The sequence below is a fragment of the Vanessa tameamea genome, chromosome 28 (genome assembly GCF_037043105.1).
Source record: "Vanessa tameamea isolate UH-Manoa-2023 chromosome 28, ilVanTame1 primary haplotype, whole genome shotgun sequence".
In the NCBI taxonomy this organism is placed as follows: Eukaryota; Metazoa; Arthropoda; class Insecta; order Lepidoptera; family Nymphalidae; genus Vanessa; species Vanessa tameamea.
The window spans coordinates 3557184-3578146 of NC_087336.1; the positions used below are offsets into that span (position 1 = coordinate 3557184).

Here is a 20963-nt window from a genome sequence, read left to right on the forward strand (position 1 = left end):
AACGATCGGTTTTGCTTACGGATAACGGAATTGTCTAAACAATGACCATTTTATTTATTCAGGGCAAGTTCAAGGCTGCTGGAAAATTTACTGCTCTTCATTGCTTGGACCAGGGGTCTGCAGTTTTATAAGCTAGATTAGATCAAGAAATAGAATATCTTCCACTGAATCTTCTTCAAGAAGAATCAGTTGATAGATTATTATTTTCCGGTGAGAACAACGTGCGAAATGAATTTAAAATATCTTCAAGAAAAGAAAGCAAAAAAATACAAAATGGCCTCTAATAAGAATTCTTTTTTATATCCCAGCAGAGTTCGTTGTAAGTCGACGTGACGCAGGATGCTGCGGAATATTGCAAGCCGTTCTCGACTAATAAACACAGCGGGTATTTTTGAACTTGTAATGTAAAGTAACACGGTCTACTTCTTTCCGGCAGCTTCACGTGGAACGTATTGTAAATGGCAGAGCATAAACAAACACACCTATCAATATACATATATTAAACAATATATATTTTATTTACATAAGATTGGTTAACACTAAGTCCTTAAATATATACAAAAATTAATTACTGTATAAATCTTGATAACTATATATAAACTTGGTGTTAGTATTTGTTGATTTGTATACATGTTATAAAGTCCAATCATTATGAAAATTAACCTGAGTTTTGTAGATGTTGAAATTGTTGACCTTGATTTCCAATGTATTTTCGCCGCCATCTTGAATTGAAATTCAAAATTACTGGACTAATATATATAAGCTTACGAAGCCGTTAAATCACTATCGGCGTTCGTTAGTATGAGTGAGTGACGCTCGTCCTGACAAGATGTCTTAGTGTGCGTGCCTCTAAGAGTAGAGACAGCAAAAAAATAGTTAAAATTATACAATAGTTAAAAAATGTATTATAACTTATTATCTCCAATTATTGCTTATATTTATTTTATATTTTTAATACATATTGTGCAATACTATAGTGCATGGTGAGACTACCTGTATGTGGTAGAACCTGTGCCTAAATAATTTTGAAATATATTTTTTTATTTATTTTGATGTAATATTGTATCCGAGAGCCAAGGTGGCCCAGTGGTTAGAACGTTGTGTTTATAATTCATCTCGCGCTCGGCGGTGAAGGAAAACATCGTGAGGAAACCATCATGTGTCTAATTTCAACGAAATTTTGCCACATGTGTATTCCACCAACCCGCATTGGAGCAGCGTGGTGGCATATGCTCCAAACCTTCTCCTCAAGAGGCCTTAGCCCAGCAGTGGGCAATTTACGGGCTGTTAATGTAATATGTAATGTAATGTAAAATTGTATCTACTGTTGGTTGTCCTAATGAAAATAAATATATAAAAATAAATCACACGCGCACACACACACACACATCCAGGATAAATATCAAATGAATCGCTAAGCTATTGATATTACTTGATCTTGAAATAAGCCAGCCGGATACTAAAGCCTTCATAAATATATCCAGATCCTGTAAAAGATACCATTAACATATGTGTCACCACGACAGATTTGCCTAAAAGCCGATATAGCTTAGTGGTTACAATACATGAATCTGAGACAGAGATTGCAGGTTGAAACTCGGACACGTAAAATTTGTAATTAAAATTCATTTCATATTTAAAGAACACATCATTGTATCATCATGATAGAATTCGCTTCCAAATTCTAATACTTAAAGCCCAGCAGTGGGCTCTTTACTATTAGTAATATTACAAAAAATATATATTAAGTAAAGCATATAGCTATGAGTCGTTATATATAGCATAGTCTGGTGGTACCATTTATAGGGTAAAGTGCGTCATGCATCATCGCGGTAACAACCAACCTCAGAACATAGTGTACTTAATTTTAGGGCGCAAGACTGAAGATAAAATTTATTGTCGCGTATATCAAGAAGTTTAAGTTACTAACTACGTTGAGCCGCGAAACATCGGAGAAGGCACAATAATGAAATGGAATTGGTATTAAAAAAAGTCAGATTATATCATTTTTCGAAATTTCAAAGTTACATAACATATTAAGATATTTGATAAAGCATTTAACGGTTCCATTTTAAGTATTATTTAACAGTGTCAAATCTATTTATTTTATTTATTTATTTAGAAATAAATTTGCTACATATATATTTTACACTAGTATATATATGTATGTATACAACATTCGCAAATTTTTCACAAAAATAAATTTTCTAACCACATAATATCGACTTAAAAAATTCGCGTAAGAACAGTCGTGCTCGCTTAACATACATACAGACTTAGTCATATATTATAGGAATTTGAAATAATTAATAAGTTAATTTTGTATTTAACTTAGTGAACGATCAATTTATCAAGTATCTGGTAAAGTATAAGCGAGTTAAGTCACGTCCATTTCGACACATTAATTTCATAAATCTTCGTATCATTCTACTCAAAGCACGCTTTGAGGACGCCGCGCAGGTCTCAGTATTTCTCCAGTTTTTTACACAAAAATAATTCTTTCTTGCCTCCGAGTCTGGGAGAGGCATGTTATTTCAGAGATCTTTTGGCCTATATAAAAAAACCTTTAATGCCTACCTCAACAATTCTTATCATTTCACGAGGTTCTTTTTAGGGTGAACGTCGGCTTGCTTTACACTCGGTGTATACGGAGTGTTCAGGCGACGTTTCGGCCCGTTCTTGGCCGGTTTTTGAGCGTTTTTGACGTACAGCTGCTAAGTTGGACGCGTAAGTATTCTAAGTTTAAATATTGCGGTCGATTAATACAATTTTCGAACGTAAGTTTTTGTGTGATTTTGATTGAAAGATAAACGAGATGACGTATCGATTAAGGATTATTATTAGTTTAAAGTTTTTTTTATGTAATTGAGAAACGGGATGGTGCAGTGGCGCGTGAAAATTAATCGAAGACTGTGACTTCGAATCCTTACTAGTAAAAAATCATTTTCATGTGTTTAATTGGCTTACGCGGTGAAGGAAAACATCTCGAGGAACCGGTATGTTTGGTAATTCTCCTACACGTATATTCGCTTACCCACATTGAAGAAGCGTGGTGTTATAAACTCCAAAGCTATTCGAAAAGAAAGTGTCCCAAGAGTATAATAATATTATATAATATATAATATTTAATGTTACTTTACTTTTATTAATGTATATATACAGTATCATTGAACTGTTTAAATATGTTCTAGATATGTTGAAGTTACTTCTATAGGCGCTTTGAGAGTAACATTTTTCAATGGAACGAACGGAAATTATGATAAAAAATGTCTTTACGGAGCTAGTTGCGAAAGCGAACTAAATGTCTACTTATACGTATATTAAAACGTTAAATACTAATACTAAATATATCAAAATTTGTGTGTAAATTGTTTAATAATGAATTATCAAACTCAAGTCCGTCTTGACTCAGGCGCCGTTTGTTGAGCGCCTCATCAAATCTTGGGCGATCGGTGAAGTGCTCTAGAATGCTTCTAAAAATATTTTTAGGGGAAGGAGATATCCAGCACTTTGATTGCACCTGGTCACTTGAGATGGTCAAACGGATACTACAAAGAAGTACAAACTTTTAGAGCGTAAGGAGTACGTAACACGCGCCTTTTTATCTTTTAAACTAATATTTTGGAAAAGGACAATATTGTCAGATGACTGTGAGAAATCTTAAAAAACAGAAAATAATTTTGTACGTTTCGTGTGAATTTAAAACATTTATGTATATTTTTTTAGTTAAACTAAGGATTTTTATATGGTAACATATCATATTGGAAATGGAATGATAGATCCATGCTGTTTTACACAACATATTGAATTTATTTTAGTGGTTCTTCACAGTTTTTCTTTGTTTGATTCTTTCTCTACTGCCAAGCAGAATACTTAGCATAGAAAGTGAACTTGGTCGCGTGGCGATGTTAGGATGGTTTATAGTCCTTAAACTGTAAATATCTGAGCGATAGTGACCATGTGGTCCATTGCTGAGTCTGTCTTCCATGAAAAAAAAACATTTGGTTTGGCACAGCAATAGTTGGTAATATTTTTAAATAATACAATTGATTTTGCAATAAACATCTTATACCGGTTGCACAGATGTTTTTAAAAAAAAACACACATCTTTTAAAAAGTCTTTTATGAATTCTTTTTGTAACGAAAACACGAGAGTTGAGGGTTCTTTTTTTTAAAGGGTTCAGTGGGCGTCTACTTCCGTTTTATTCAGTTACATTCGGGGTTCGCGTTTTTTTATCAAATGACACTCGAGTGAGGGCGTTTCATACATATGCTGTTTTATTAATATTCGCTATAAAATAATACATTTTTAAAAGTGTATTGTTTTGTATGTAAAGATCATTTTTGATTACTTTATTGGGTCTTAATGCTGGTAAACGGCGTTGATAAAGAGTTTATTCCACCAGGTCCCTTCACTGCGGATTCACTCTCTCGTCAAAAGTAGAGCAGACTTTTGACCAGCAATAAAAAATATACAGAGTGTGTTTAAATAACTCATATTCACATAATTGGTTTCATGCTAACTACATATTACTTCTTAAGAGCCGAGATGGCCCAGTGGTTAGAACGCGTGCATCTTAACCGATGATTTCGAGTTCAAACCCAGGCAGGCACCACTGAATTTTCATGTGCTTAATCTGTGTTTATAATTCATCTCGTGCTCGGCGGTGAAGGAAAACATCGTGAGGAAACCTGCATGTGTCTAATTTCAACGAAAATCTGCCACATGTGTATTCCACCAACCCGCATTGGAGCAGCGTGGTGGAATATGCTCCATACCTTCTCCTCAACGGGAGAGGAGGCCTTAGCCCAGCAGTGGGAAATTTACAGGCTGATTATGTTTTATGTTACATGTTACTTCGAAATATATTTATAGACACAACAAATGTATTATTTTGTTAATAAATAATTGAATACTCCTCATAATTATTTACTTCAAATGTCTCTTAAAATGCATAACTTACACTTGAGTGTTCCAAGCTATTTCCATTTTTTTTTAAATTCATTTTTGACGTAAAAAATAATATACACAAAAATCATGGCCTCGGGCTTAATCCATGCATATTATAGGGATAGTTTTGTCTTGCGGGCGCTTCGGTCTGGTTATCTTATATAGATTCGCTGTTCGTTCATACGAATCCGGAGTCGAGACACCTAAAGTTTTTTAAATATATTTTTATAGATAAAAAAACAGTACCAATGATGTGTTATGTAATTGTCGTAGTTGTTTATGACTGTTTGTAATATTTATTTATTTTCTTTATTTATGTCTCTTTTTATTCATAAGGTTTAATATAAAAATAAATAAAAAAAAAAAATTATCGATGTTTTAATTCACAAGGATTTTTTGGTACATTGGTACATTCACAATATTTCGACAGTTCACAATCTCGCGAGATAGACTATAATCTAAAGGTATTTAAAATTTTACGATGACATATATACTAATACAACATATTATATACCTAACATTTTAAAATGTTTTTAAACATCCGGTAAGACACCTTTGACATGTTTTTAATTATTTAAAAAAAAAAAAGTTATCATTTTAGTAAAGAAAACTCATTAAGTATTCGTAGTATATGATATTTTTAACCAGTTTCACATTAAAAGATACCAACATCATAATAATTCATACCAACGTCTATTTACGACTCTTGCCATATATAAACGATAATTAAATATAAAATATAATAACTGACAAATAGGTCCTTATATTCATAAATGAAATATATATTAATAAATTTCATTACTTATGTATGTATATTGGAATACGTTTGCCTTTAAAAAAAAAAATTACCAACATTAAAATTTTGATAATTTAAATGTTACGTCCATATTATACTATGTTTTACTACTTACATATTATGTGTGTCAGTTTTGATGGCGACAAGCAGTTTGATAAAGCTTCAATCGTCCCTTTGGTCTATTATCCCCCCTCGTAGAATAACCTTTAAACTTAAGCTTAATTTTAAGGATAAAAAGGAATACCAATTCAATAAAATGATAAATATTTCTTAAAACAAAATTTATTTTTACTAAATTGATTATTTGATTGACAATTAATAATGACTTTTAGTCTGGCTTCAAACCAGATCCCCCCCAGATCAGGCCGATAAAGTGTTACAGGGTTTTTCAGTCAAAAAACTCTCAGTAGTAACCCTGAGTCGGAAGTCGAACTTGGAAGTCTGCCGTGCCGTAAAGCAGTTGTTCCTGAACTCTTTCCGGTCGAGTCAGAAAATGCATCTATAATATATCCTAGGTAGTTATCCCCCTTTAAATCGGAAGCCGTGACTGAAATCTGTTAGGACGATATATATCAAAACAAATTGTGGATTTTGACTGATTCTATTTAGTAACTTGTAAACACATATATGATACGTCAACATATAATTCAATTAATGAGGGCCTTATTCTCATAAGCATAATACATCGATCTATGTTAATAAAGTCAAGTCTTCGAAAAAACTAAATTGGTAAATATATTATTGGCGAAATTTTGGAGAGTTGAAAAATGTTGCAAGCACAAAATTTACATTGATCATTGAAATACAATTCATAACAAAAGCAAAACGTAACAAGATAGATATATCTATACTTTAATATTATAAATGCGAAATCAAGCTTGAACCCCATGGAAGGATATAGGCTACTTTTTACGAATAACACTTGACGATCAATCCCTAAAATTCGATCGAAGCCACGGCCAATAAGTAGCTATTTAATAAAAAAAAGTCAAACATCTTCAATTCATTGATTGTCAAGAGAAAAAAAAATCCACCAGTTCGAAGATAAACACATCACATCTGAGGAGAACTGGTGAAAGAAACTCAACGGGACTTTTTTTTACCAATTCTGTTAATAGTGTTATTTTTCATATTTCCATTAGAAACTATCTGGCGGCAATCCTTTCGTTCCCAAGGTATGGTATTATTAAGAAGTCAGTATTTATCCTTTAACATAATTTCCTTTATATATTTCATTGAATATTTATTAAAACGTAAGCCCAGCAAGTACAGTCACAGGCTGCAACTAGTCCTCATATCAGGCGTTCACTAGCAACCATATCTTGCTCCACACATATGGATGTAGCGACAAAAACCGAACAATCCCTTTGCATTGACGCCGCTAGGTAAAAAACATCAGGACGCCGGTTCCATCGGCGGGATGATTCAATAAACGCAAGTTTAATTGGCCGCCGATCGCCATTTTAATTGCACTTGCTCCCTTTTTCGCGGGACATGAAGGGGGGTGGAGACTGGTTCGACGTTTGATTGTAAATCAATTAAACACAGTGGGAATTTACAAATAGGTCTGTCAAAGTTTCCCGCGAAATTAAAAAACAATGTTTTCTACTAATGTCGTCTGACAACTGTCTCATTTGAATATGATAGTTAAGCTTCGAGTACACTATGTTGATTGTGATTTAATTAATTTACATTTAATAAAATCGCTTTATATGACATTTATATCTTTATTATCCTGTTTTGGGGGTGGTTCAGTGATTAGAACACTTGAAACGAACGAAACCGAACTCGAAAGGGAAATAAATATAAATGTTTTTTTTTTATGTAATAGGTATCAAATGAGCAGGAGGCTCATCTGATGGAAAGTGACTACAACTAACCATGGACATCTGCAAAACAATGGTACTTGCAGGTGCGTCTGAGCATCAAGGAAAGAGTAAGTTCCCAAGTCATGTCGGTTCGGAAAAGCCATCGAAAGCGAGCGAAGGCGGCGAAAGTTGGTTCAACTGAGTCATTGTGCGAGGATGCCTTGAAAATTGCGCTCATGTGGATTTCCAGACATGGATGGAATTTGAAATTCTTGAATAAATAATATTAAAAAGATTGAATGGATAATCTAGTCAAGACTTGCGAAAAACAGGAGCTGGCTGAGGCCTATGTGACCAGACATGCTAATCAAACCGGAAATCAGATGTGATCAATTAAAATTATGTGTTATACTAGCAACAAAGGCTTAAATAAATAAATAAAAATGGCGTATTACGATCCGTTCTTGTGGCTAATTAGGCGTTTTTTCCAGGCGATATAAATAATTAAACACATATCTTGGGTAGGTGGTGAGATGATCAAATTACACACTTCACAAACTGGGTTTGGATAGATAGCCCTACCACTGTTTAACCTACCTCGTATTCATTACAAATATAATTAAAAAAACTCACACAAAATTTTATACGTCAAGTTTTGCATGAGCGAATTTCGAAAATGTTTTCGGCATAATTTTAATTATATTTAAAAACAATTAATACTTGTGTAATCACCTCAAGCGATGCCACTAAATACCTCGGGAAGAATTCAAAATTGTTGAACGCAGTCGCAATGTATGCAAAACAGCTTGCCTTTAATACATCGTCTTGCACGCTTAAATTAATTTGAAGCAGCATTTTTAAGGCTTCCGATGGATATCATACTACGTGACTTATCCCTTTTTTATATATAAGAGATATATAACATAATTTGTTAGAGTTATCTCAGCGTTTGTATAAGTATGCGTGTAATGATTGGATTCGTGTAAAAAGTTTTATGCAAATTTTCCACAGCTGGACTGGTGGGTTAAGTCAAGATTAACGAGAATGATATTGATATTCACGAACATGTTTCACGGTTATCGGAAATGCAGGTTTTCTCAGGACATATTCTTGCCTGTTTAGTCTGAGATTCTTTGTGAACTATTTGTTACGAGTTACAAAATATCTGACTATACTTTTATAGAGATACTCTCCAAATCTAGACTAAGTGATGGTGACAGACTGTAAATGTCTCTTCTCTCTCTTCTTCTTTAAGATCTCTTCCTCTTTTTGGAGAAGATTTGTTAATCCACTATGCTGTTCCGCTGTGAATACACTTTGAAGATTCTCATCCGCCGGATGCAGGTGTCCTCGTGATATTTTTCCTTTCCGTCGAATTTGAATTATTAACACAAATAAAGCTAATGAAAATTCAATGGGTCTCGCTCGGATTTCAACCCAAAATTATCGATTAAGAATTTTCTTCGAAAAACGTTTTCTGACCTCTGGACCATAACAGCTAATTTAAAACAAAATTACAATTTAATTTGATTTCCGAATCGATTACCGATGATGTCCAAATCTATTTTTTTTTAAATATTTCTTTATAATTATATAAGTGAGCCGATATGGCCCAGTGGTTAGAACGCGTGCATCTTAACCGATGATTTCGGGTTCAAACCCAGGCAGGCACCACTGAATTTACATGTGCTTAATTTGTGTTTATAATTCATCTCGTGCTCGGCGGTGAAGGAAAACATCGTGAGGAAACCTGCATGTGTCTAATTTCAACGAAATTCTGCCACATGTGTATTCCACCAAACCGCATTGGAGCAGCGTGGTGGAATATGCTCCAAACCTTCTCCTCAAAGGGAGAGGAGGCCTTAGCCCAGCAGTGGGAAATTTACAGGCTGTTTATGTTATGTTTTATGTTATATAAGTAAAAACTAATATGTTGAATTGTTCTTTATTAATAAAACAGAATAACTACAATGTGAGGATTACAGATTGAGCTTTATATGCACAGAAATAAGAGCTATAATAGATCGTTTAAGGCTAATGAATATCAAAGCGTCAATAGCGCAATGTTAAGGGCCGCCTAGTTCGCCGATCGAAAGTTCGATCCTGACTCCTTGTGCTATTGCCGTCTCCACTCCTAACACAAGCTTAAAAAGCTTAATTGGAGAGGAAAAAAGTAATATAAGTAATTATTTAAAATGGAACATTAATAATATATTTTTTTAGGCCGTATAAAATATAATATATAAAAAGCTGTGAACGTTGTATATAAATACATTCTGTAGTATTTTAAGTATCAGCATTGCATCCATGCAAAGTCGGGGCGGGTTGCTAGTATTTTTTTTTTTTTATATGTCGTAGGTGGCAAACGAGCAGGAGGCTCACCTGATGGAAAGTGACTACCACCGCCCATGGGCGTCTGCAACACCGGGGGGCTTGCAGGTGCGTTGCCGGCCTTTCAGGAAAGAGTACGCTCTTTTCTTGAAGGTTCCCAAGTCGTATCGGTTCGGAAAAACCGTCGGCGAAAGCTGGTTCCACAGAGTGGTTGTGCGAGGCAGAAAGTAATGATATAAAAGTAAATGTTAATCTATAAAATATATATATATAATTTATATATATACGACTATACTATATAGCAGATGAAAAATTAAAAACTATTTTTATATACATAAATATGTATGTTTAACAAGTCGTCGCCCGCGGTTACGATCGCTGTTTAGGGCTTAGTCGTCAGGTGTCAGGTATAAAAAGCCTTTGCCCTTGAGTTAAAGCTTGATTCGTACTAAGTTTCATCAAATTTGGTTCAGTTGTAAGCGAAAGAGCAACAGACGGACAGACAGATAGAGTTACTTTGTCATTAATAATATTAGTACAGACTATATAGGTAAACAGATAATAATGTCTCTATTCATTTCTAAATATCTAGCTTCTCGGGGTTTTGCTTTTAAAGATTTTTATCTAAATTTATAAGACGCGAACTAGGCCATTGCCTAGTTCGCGGGGAAGCCTTCGTGCGTTTCCTATGCGGCCTTCACCAATCGGCTCTTGTACTCATTAAAATCTATAAAATAACGACAATTTAAATATAAATATAGTATAACTATGACCTTAGAATTTAAACTAGTATTCCATTGGAAATTTCGAACAAAACATAATATAAGAATTTGTATATTTACTAAACAAAACAGGTAAAGAAAGTTGATTGACAAAGAGGAGACAACCTACTGAATTGTTTTGTCTTTGCCTATTATTTTTTTTTTAAATGAGCCACCTGGTGGTAAGTGGTCACCATCGCCCATAGACAATGGCTCTGTAAGAAATACTAACCATTACATGCGCCACCAACCTTGAGAACTAAGATGTTATATTTTTGTGCCTGTTTCCACACTGGCTCACTTGCCCTTTAAACTGGAATAACAATACTAAGTATTACTGCTTAGCGGTAGAATATATGATGAGTGGGTGGTATCTCCCTAGACGAGCCTACCACCAAGTAAAAAATTTATAATTAAATGATTTTTTTTATATTATATCACGCCTTCGAAATAAAACGACCGCTTTCAGGCTATTTCAAGTAAAAATGTAATATTATTCAAATTATCGATGAGAAAAAAACCGACAATTTCTCTCGCCAGTTCTTGTCAGGTGCCACACCACTATTATACAGTATATCACAAGAGCGGTGGTATTTTGACAGTCAATGAGCAAATGTGACGCTTCTATATTTTATGGTGTACGTGGCAAATGAATAGGAGACTCATGTGATGAAAGTGATTACCACCGCCAATGGAGATCATCAACACTGGGGCTGGCAGGTGCGTTGCCGGCCTTTAAGAAATGTGTATGCTCTTGTAGCGTATTTAGGTTTATGCGTACATTGAAACGGCAATATTTGTCTATGGAATGATTTGACGTATGACGTACTTTTTTTCTCTCTTCCCTTCTCGTGTGAGCCGCGGTAACGTGTGTTATGTGAGTGCGCCGCGCTTTTGAAATTAGCTTGTGTAACGGACTTATCCTTCTCCTGTAATATCACCCATCCCTTTGGCTGTGTTCTTCGAGTGTATGAAGACCAAGGGAGCGCTCCCAAGAAGAACGTGTCTTCATAAGTCAGAGCCCAGTTTTGAGGTAACAACTCCCCTTTATTCCTTAAATACAGTCCACTTTTCTCTCGCGCGTACAGCTCTTTTCTTGAAGGTTCCCGAGTCCGGAAAAACCGCTGGTGACAGCTGGTTCCACAGAGTGGTGGCGATTCAATGAAGCGGAAAATGTGTTAAGCATTTTCGGACATCTAAGTGGTAGATAAAATTTCCAAATTCGACGCGATGTCCGAAGGTTCAGAAAAAGATTACAATGAGACTTGCTTACGTAGCAATGTTAACTATTCGAATTAATATTTAAAAAAATCCAATAAAATAAAAATATGCTTCATTTATCTGAATGGTTCTTATAATCAGTTTTTTATATTAATTTCACGAGATCATTGAAATGTAAATTATATTTAAACTTATTTTTATTCGTTCGGTATTTTCAATAACAATTATATCTCTTTATTGAACTTTTCCTTTGTTTATTCGCTTCCCGCCATCTGTACGCTAATCTCGTAAACTAAGTAACGGATTTTAATGCGGTTTTAATCAATAAAAAGAGAGATTCAAGGATAACATTTCTGTGTTTAGTAGAAAAGTAAAAGCTGAATTTTAACATTCCTAACCGAAAAAATATTGTTTTTCTTTTCGTGTTTGTTTTTAAATCTAATAGTTGTATATAAACGGGTAGTATCTTATATTTTTATAAGCGATGTGTTACGTTAATTTCGACCAATGAGCGACCCCTAATATGATATTATTATACTAGATGTGCCCACGACTTCGTGCCCGTTTGAATTTATCAAAAAAAGTTATTGTTGAAGCCTAAGTTACTCCTTAGTACATCGGCTATCGGCCGGTGAAAGTCCCGTCAAAATCGGCCTAGTCGTTCCAGAGATTAGCCGGAACAAACAGACAGACAGATAAAAATTGGAATAAAGGTTATTTTGGTATATGTACCGTGTATGCATACATATGCATTTAGTAAAAACCGGTTATTTTAATATTACAAACAGACACTCCAATTTTATTTTATGTATAGATAAATACCTACATGACGTCACAAGCGTGAATCTCGTGTTCGTACTTAATATATTTTTATTCTAGTACGCTTTGAATTTTGCAATTTATTATTAAGCAACTGTCTCATGAGTTAATGCTATAATTTTCCAATATAGCTCATGAAAATTAAAAAAGAAAAGTTAATTTTAAAAATTTATTTATGCAAATTTTTATTTTATCTGTGACAAGAAAAATTGTAAGAGAATAATTATGGTGTAACGATAGAGTTTATTTTTAACATCTAAAGAGTTTTTACTCTTGTCTTGTTGTGAACTGCTTTTCAAGATGTGCTTAGTTTATTAAAGTTAGTTAAAGTTGATTGAAGCGTCGTATTCTATAAGAGTTATATTACCTTTTTCAGTTAAGAGATAAATTAAGTGAAATATATTAGATTTTTTTTTTTATGTTTTAGATATAATGAGAAAGTATTTAATCCTTTCTAGTCAGCTGCGCGAGTCAATTGTACTCTCTAATCTATATTTCTGATAGTTTTACCAACGTACAGACTCCAGATTTCTACTAATAATTATTAGACAAAAAACTCAATAACTTATTTTGAGGCTTAACTGAACTATACCTAAGCGCAGTGACACTAGACCAGCGAGACAGTACAGTATGGTCATAACAAAGGTACATTCGTTTACAGTCTAGCGGCGGCGTTGTCACGATACGACTTGTATAAAGCTGCCGTTTATTCGCGTCGCCGTACAAAAACAACTTAATGCTCAGCCAACACAAGTGGGCTATTCTACAAACATATAACGGTAATGATCCAACTTCGATTATTCTTCACAAAAATTAACCTAGCTTAATCGTAACTGAGGACTAATTCTACTTATTTATATAGGTTACCATAGGGCCTCGATGAACTTTGACCGGACCGGTGCGTTGCGTTTGTAGAATAGGTACATGGCTGAACGGCAATGATTATATTTCGATTCGATTCCGATAAACTGTCAATTTGTTGGTAGATTTGGGGTCCAGTACTTTTAATGTTACTGTTACACCCTGTTGATCGTAGTTTGATGTAATATTAAAACATTCTCAATAAATGCGTTGTCACACAAAAATATTTATCGAATCGAATTAGTCGATCCTGAGATTGAGGCATTTAAACAAATAAATCCGACGACATTTTTAATATTAATATTCGTTTTTTATATAAAGCTTCAAAATCGAACCTAGGACATAATTCACCTATAAATAGAATATTAAAGACCTTTAATTGCGTAGACATGGACAAGGATGTAAACATCTTTGCCAACAATATATTTAAATTTAGAAGGTCCATAACGCCATTAATAAGTAATACTTAATTATCCATATTAGTTTTCATTATTAGTTTTATTTTAGTTTATTAATTTTTTATTCATGGTTTTGTTTTTTTTTGTTTTGTAACTTGAAATTTTGATTAGTCTTTTATTTGTTTTTTTTTGTGCTTTAATGTATATGTTGCCTTACTGTTCATGCAGTTATCACCTGTAATTGAGGTACCACTTCTTTTATTTTTTTATTTTATGAACTGTGTGCTGTCATGTATCAGTGTGTACTTTGTTGGTGATCAAATAAATAAATAAATAAATATTGTACAGATGTGGAAGATATTAATAACAGAACTAGACACGATTTTTAGTTAATATTTTTAACTTTGTTGATTCAAAAAATCAAATCATAAAAAAAAGAACATTAATAAAGCATATTATTTAAGACAAGGTTATATAGATGATAAAAAATCCTGGAAATAATACTTGTGGACTTTCAGATAGGATATGTTATATACATATATATACTAAATAGAGTACCTACAGAGTATTTGATTAACATAACTTTGTATTCGTTCTTAAATGTTGGAAAAGGGTAACTACTGAACTCTTAATTTTATCTACTCCTGTCTGAGTAATATTTCGACTTGGTTCTTATATCTCAGAACTTATAACGAAATCATTGACCATATGCGAAGGTACTTTCCTTCAAACTATAATACATCAAGAATTGTAACCTATGTTAAGATATATTCGAAATAAATTGCATTGATTAATCAATATCCAAAATCATTAATTACATTGAATTGTTTTTTTTTTGGCAGTTATATTTAGTCTTTTATTAGTTTTGTTTGAGTTGAGATAATATTCAATAAATTAATTATATTGTTAAGTAAAGATTTATTTTACTAGCTTATTGCTGTTTAGGATAGGATTCGTCTCATTTATGTAATTCACATAACATACATATATAATTGTATTTGACTAACATGACTGTATTTTTAGATTCTTGCCGGCTTTTCTCGAATCTACATTCCGAAAAGGTGGTTTAAAGCTTTATTTAAAATAGTTTGTTAAATGACGATTTTAAATTTGTAATAGCCTACTTGAATAAAGTATATTTTGATTTTGATTTTGAAAAATGAGAGAAATTTAATAAAATATCATTATCATAAAATAAAAAAAAAATAGTATAACACGTAGATAGATAAAGTGTTGATTTAGTATTTGTTGAATTTCATAAAAATTAAGATTTTTTTTTTTTAATTTATACTGAGTTACTTGCTTGTTCTTCTCGGTAGAATTTACATTCCCAAATATTCGATTATGTATATATATAATTAGAATGTCACATTAGAAAATAAATGAAACCAACGACTCGACTTTATTGGTGCGCGTGACAGCCAAGTTTGACACTCGCCAAATGTCATACTTACTATTTGATGAGCAACCGTTGGTCGTTATTTTATAAGACGTGTTCTCAGCTTTGACAGTCTATTTATTATTCCAAGTCCCAAGTCCCAACCGTAAGTAGCTTTAAATTACCGATTAAAAAGTATTTTTATTAGTCTGAATAAAGAATATATTGTTTTTTTTTTTAATTCTATTGACAAATGATGAATTATATATTTCTTATATAATTAAAATATATATATATAACATTTGTCACTAAATTGTAAAAACATTATGAATAATGACAGGAGTTCCTTGTACTACTTTTATTATTAAAAAAAAAAAAATTGTAATTTTTCGTAATGAAATATGGTTGTATAAAAAAAAAAAAACACAAAATGAAATCTTTTTCAGTTTTTATTTGACAAAAGAAATTAATTCACTTTTTTCTTATTTCCGTTTTCCTTATAATACATAGTAGTTATAAAGTAATTATACTATCTAAACTATATTTATATGTATATATTCTCTATATATTACAAAAACATATTTACAAAGACATCCCGTAAGACCCATTCTAGAGTACACTATTATCTATTTTTAGTCAAAAACTTTTTTAATTACTATTTCTTTGAAATAAAACTTTATTTCTCTGCCACATATATAAAAAAAAAAAACATTTTTTTTTTAAATTTATTATCTATTCAAGTTTTTGAACCATAAATAGACTAATAGCATTTATTACAAATAAATTCAGATTGCATTAGAAATAATAACAGCTTAAATAGATTTGCATATAGAACACGATTTTGAACAATTTTATGTAATAAATACACGATATAGTTCACCAAATTAAAAAAAAAAATACAGACGCCCCATTAATAAACGTTCAATTATTTTTAATCTATATTTACTGTCATAATTTATAAATAGAGCTCAATCGTTCAAAGATCTAATCTGACGTTTATTGACAGGACGTCATGTTTACAAAAAAAACTTAAAATTATGTATCACAACAGACTGGTTTGTGTTCCCGTTTGATTTTATTGATTAATCTATTAAATAAATAAAAAAAAAATCTTTAAAGCTTAGTTAATTTTTGAATGGTAGCAAATTAGTCAGCCATCATTTATATTACAAAAAAAAAAGTTTTTGGAACATCATAATATATATATATATATGGAAAATAATTAAAAATAAGAAAAACAAAACTATGTTATGTAGTAACTATTCTTAAAGACGGCTGAAAAGTGAAATAAAGAAAACAAAATTATTCGCTACAGCTGTCAGTGTTGCTAACACAGAAAACTTTTAAATATGTTGCATTCATATAATTGCTTTTTAGATAAACTATATGAGCTGGCAACACTGACGTATTTTTTACCTTACCTCGGTGACCACACGATGTATTCATATTTATATATACTTGTGAAGTTGAAACAGATCCTCAACGGTCACATAATCACACCTTAGTCATGTATTGCACAATTTTCAATGAATTCGTAGTTATAGTAATTTACACTAAACACTGATGAAAATATATACAAAAAAAAAATAGTATACAATTTTTATGACATTACTATGTACACCAGTCAACATTGTACATTTTTTTTTTAAATCATATAAGATATAATGGCATACACTGCGAGGGAAAATTAGAATATATTTTTTTTAATAATGTTTTTTTCGTCGTGGCCACCGGCATTTTAACACGCATTCCTTATACTAAATTTACAGTAACCATTATAAACATTTATTCTATTTATAATTAATAGAAATTTACAATGATTCTTTAATTAATATTAAATATTTTTTAACAATAATCTTGGTTGTGCCGTTCTTTAATAGGACCGCCATTTTGTGCGCATCGTGCGCCATTTAGTGCGCTACGAGCGCAATTAATTTTAGCGTTAAGTGAACTATGGTTTAATATAATATTTAGTTTTTTTTTTTCAGTTAGCCCGATGGTCGTTACACGGCAGGCCAGACCCTGTTGACAAACAATTTTCTATTATTAATAATAATTAAAAGTCAAATCAATTCCGAAAGGACATAATTTTTATATTTAATATTAATTTCTCAGGCAGCTAGAATTTTAATAAAAATATATTAATAATAGAAAATTAAAAAAAAAACGAATAATTACGTCCCTTCGTCTTAATGATATAATTTAAAAAAAAAAACATCGCTCATTGTAGTGTATGCCATTATAATATTTGTTTAGTAAATTATCGAACGTTTTGAACAAATTATGACCAAGATAAACGTTTTATTATAAATAATTTAAAAATCATAAAAGTTCTCACAATATGTGTTATAAAAGTCTTAGCTATAGGTATATATTTGCTAAATTTAGTATATAAACAGTCAATACGAATAGGTATTATGAAATAATACGAATTAGGCTGGAATTATTGTGTGCTGTACCAGAAGCAATAAAAGAAAAAAAAATTAAAGCATCTGCACAAAGAAAGTACTAGAAAGGGTTTAATTATTTTTTTTTGCATTGTTACGAAGGTATGAAAATATACAGCCAATAATACTTTCACGAAAGATGTTGAATAAAGTCGTTTTATAGAACTTGACATAAATTACACCTGGCTAGTAAGGTTTGAGCTAGACTTTAATAATAGAAGGCTATATGAAATCTAAACCGGTTTAAACCAGTTTTAACGTTTAGTTACTTGGTCATAATTTTTAGAGTTAGAACCTATTCTGAATTTGATTTAGTAATATCTTCAGCTATCATAATTGTTTTGTTCGTTTGATCCCAAGAACTGACTCCTCAGTCCCATCCGATGGAAAAGCGCTAAGCCATTTTCACTGCAAATAATATATTTATTTTATTTTATTTTATTGTTACTAATAATTATGATTAAATAATTAATTTCTGAACGTCTGTTGTTGAATATAGTGTTACAGGAGATACTCTTCTGTTTGGATACTTCGTTAATGGTACTATTTTGGTGTTTTTCTTTGTAATGTTATGATTTCCATGAGACGATAACGTAAGTATTTTTATGGTGTTTTATAGACGATACCTGATTAGATGAGATGTCAGTTTAGTGGAAAACTGTGTCCAAATTTTACCGGTTTTGATTTTTAAAATATGTAACGTATCATTATTGTACATAAGAATATTAAGTTTGTAATGAAATTGCTACTTAAAAAATATAAGGTTTAAGAGTTTAACTAAATTAACAACGACTTAGAATAATATTTTGACAAGTCTCTCCTGAAATACGGAATATATGACAAGAACCAAATACAAAGAAGCTTCTAGAAATGTTAAGAAATAAAAGCGTTTAGAGATACTCACGTCAAGAGTCCAGGGTTGGCATCAGCTTGGTACCAGGAGTACTGAGGCACGTAGGGCGGATGTGGTTGCGGTGCGCCCTGGTGATGAAGCGCATGGTGCGCGCCTTTCATGTCCCAAGGGCCGGGTGGCGCGCCCTGTTGGTGAAAACATTTGTTATTTGAAGATACACATAACACACACAAATTTATATAATATTATTATTAGATATAAGTGCAATGCCGTGGTCTGATTTGGTGCGGTTCGTGTCCAAAAATTTAAGGATTTTCCGTTCAAGAAATCTTCAATCGTCGTGGAAGTACTTCAATATTTATTAATATAACAAGTCGTGCAATGAAAATTATACGTGATGCACTCCGATGCGTCGACAATAATGCCTTTAAGTCCTCATACGTCTGATCTCTCTTCCGTCATATTTCACTTGATGACTGTGTGTATGTCAGTCTGGCTACTTATACTAACTGTCAAACAGCTGTGCTTAGTATTGTTGTGTTCCGGGTGGAAGGGTGACAGTATCAGACATAAGGACAGATTGACCATTATCCTTGGACAGTGGTAAGTTTATGGTCAGGTATCCCATTATGCCAGTCTGCCTACCAGACTGCCATTCAATTGAGAGAAGAGATGAGGAAATTACAAAGATGGCTTAAAATTTATTGGCTCGACTTCACCTTCCAACGGAAGATCACATGGGAAATATCAGCACGAACAATTACTTCCAGGTATTTAATAAACCAAAGAGGCAATTAAATTTGTTCGTAATTGTAAAAGCCTTAATCATAAAATATGTCATCAGAAAATTTAATCAACAAAATCACAATTATAGACAATTATATAATTCTAATATGAAATTAAATTGTCATAAATTGTAGCGTGACAATATATATACGTAAAGCGTGTCTGTTCGTAATATTGTATATGGACGGAGGGCGTGAACAGCCGCACCTAGCGTTTTGTATAAATGGAAAAGATTCCACTTTACATAATTAACTAAACTATATTAATCTATTATATATATGTATATAAATACAGTTGTCTATTCCTTTGAACATCACGCAAATTAATGACAGATTTTTGTGAAATAGAAAATTTGATTCAAAACAAAGATGGCCGTTGCGGGACCGGTGAAGTTCGACATCAAAATAGATTTTTATTAAATGATTTCACAATTAAATAAAACCAATAAATAAGTAGTTAATCAATTGAGCTTCATTAAAAATATATATCTTATTATTTTAATATTTTGGAGTTTTGTCTGGGTAGGCAGCACCCACTCATCAGGTAAGTAGGAAGTGAGCCACTGTAGTTAGAGACACGATGGACATAACATCTTAGTTCCCAAGATCGGTAGTGCATTGACGTTCTAAGGAGTGGTTAATGTTTCTTACGGCGCCAATGTCTATGGGCGGTGGTGACCACTTACCACCAGGTGGCCAATTGCCGATCAATCTACATATTAATAAAAAGTAACGAAAGTTACAGCCAATTCAGAGCGGCGGCTCAGAGGCCTAAGAGAGCGCCATACCGTATGACGTTACGGCGTACGAGTCTGTTCCACAAGGCGATATATATATACATATATAAGTTTTACGATCGCTATGTTGATAGGAACCGGCGATATAAATACGAAACCACATTTTTTCACAACCATTTGCAACCGTAATAAGTTGAGTTCTAACACACAAGATAGCATTTGAAATCTCTATCACAAAAAACAAGTAATTTTTTAATTACAGTAATATGTGAAATACTTACGTAACCGACCCTCGGGTCCCACGACTGCTGGTGTGGTGGCTTGATGTCACAAGAGGTACCGTCCGGCGAGCGACCAGCCGTTGGCTGCAACAATAATACCTTATTAGACTCAAAGTAAAAAGGTTTTAATTAAAGTCAAAGCCTGAATCTTCGTTAAAGCAATAATCCTATCGACTGGTAAAAAATCTACCGCCGGTTTGAAAGAAGAAAAAGTAGAATCTTAGAAGATGCAATGAAAATAAAACGCAATCTCTACATAGTATAAAACCAAGTCGCTTTCCGCCATCTTTACGCTGAGATCTATTAAACTACGCAACGGATTTTATGCGGTTTTCATCAATAAACAGAGCGATTCAAGAGGAAGGTTTATATGTATAAAATGTTTATATTATAGTAGAGAAAAGCCGAGAAGTTAATCTTTCCTGATCGGAAGAAAATAGTAGTTTTTCTTTTTTCTCGTTTTTCAGAGTAGTGTGTACACCGGTTTTCATGGGTACGCCACTCCGAGGTCCAGGGTTCGATTCCCGGCCGAGTCG

General features: G+C 32.6%; 2 protein-coding genes across 5 annotated transcripts in view; one reads left to right on the forward strand and one right to left on the reverse strand.

Moving 5' to 3' along the window:
- LOC113391816 (isochorismatase domain-containing protein 1-like) overlaps window positions 1–20963 on the forward strand; it is a 456430-nt gene that overhangs the window by 288725 nt on the left and 146742 nt on the right. The window lies entirely within an intron of this gene.
- Window positions 15756–20963, reverse strand: part of LOC113391796 (homeotic protein distal-less) — a 102586-nt gene continuing 97378 nt past the window's right edge. For 2 of the 3 annotated variants that reach the window (XM_026627876.2, XM_026627875.2), the window contains exons 6-8: window positions 20428–20511; window positions 18676–18809; window positions 15756–18179 (exon numbers count right to left, since the gene is read on the reverse strand). In XM_026627876.2, the coding sequence (XP_026483661.1) occupies window positions 18095–18179; window positions 18676–18809; window positions 20428–20511 (303 nt within the window). In that variant the 3' untranslated portion in view covers window positions 15756–18094. The remainder of the gene's footprint in view (window positions 18180–18675; window positions 18810–20427; window positions 20512–20963) is intronic. The other variant, XM_026627877.2, reaches the window with a different exon arrangement.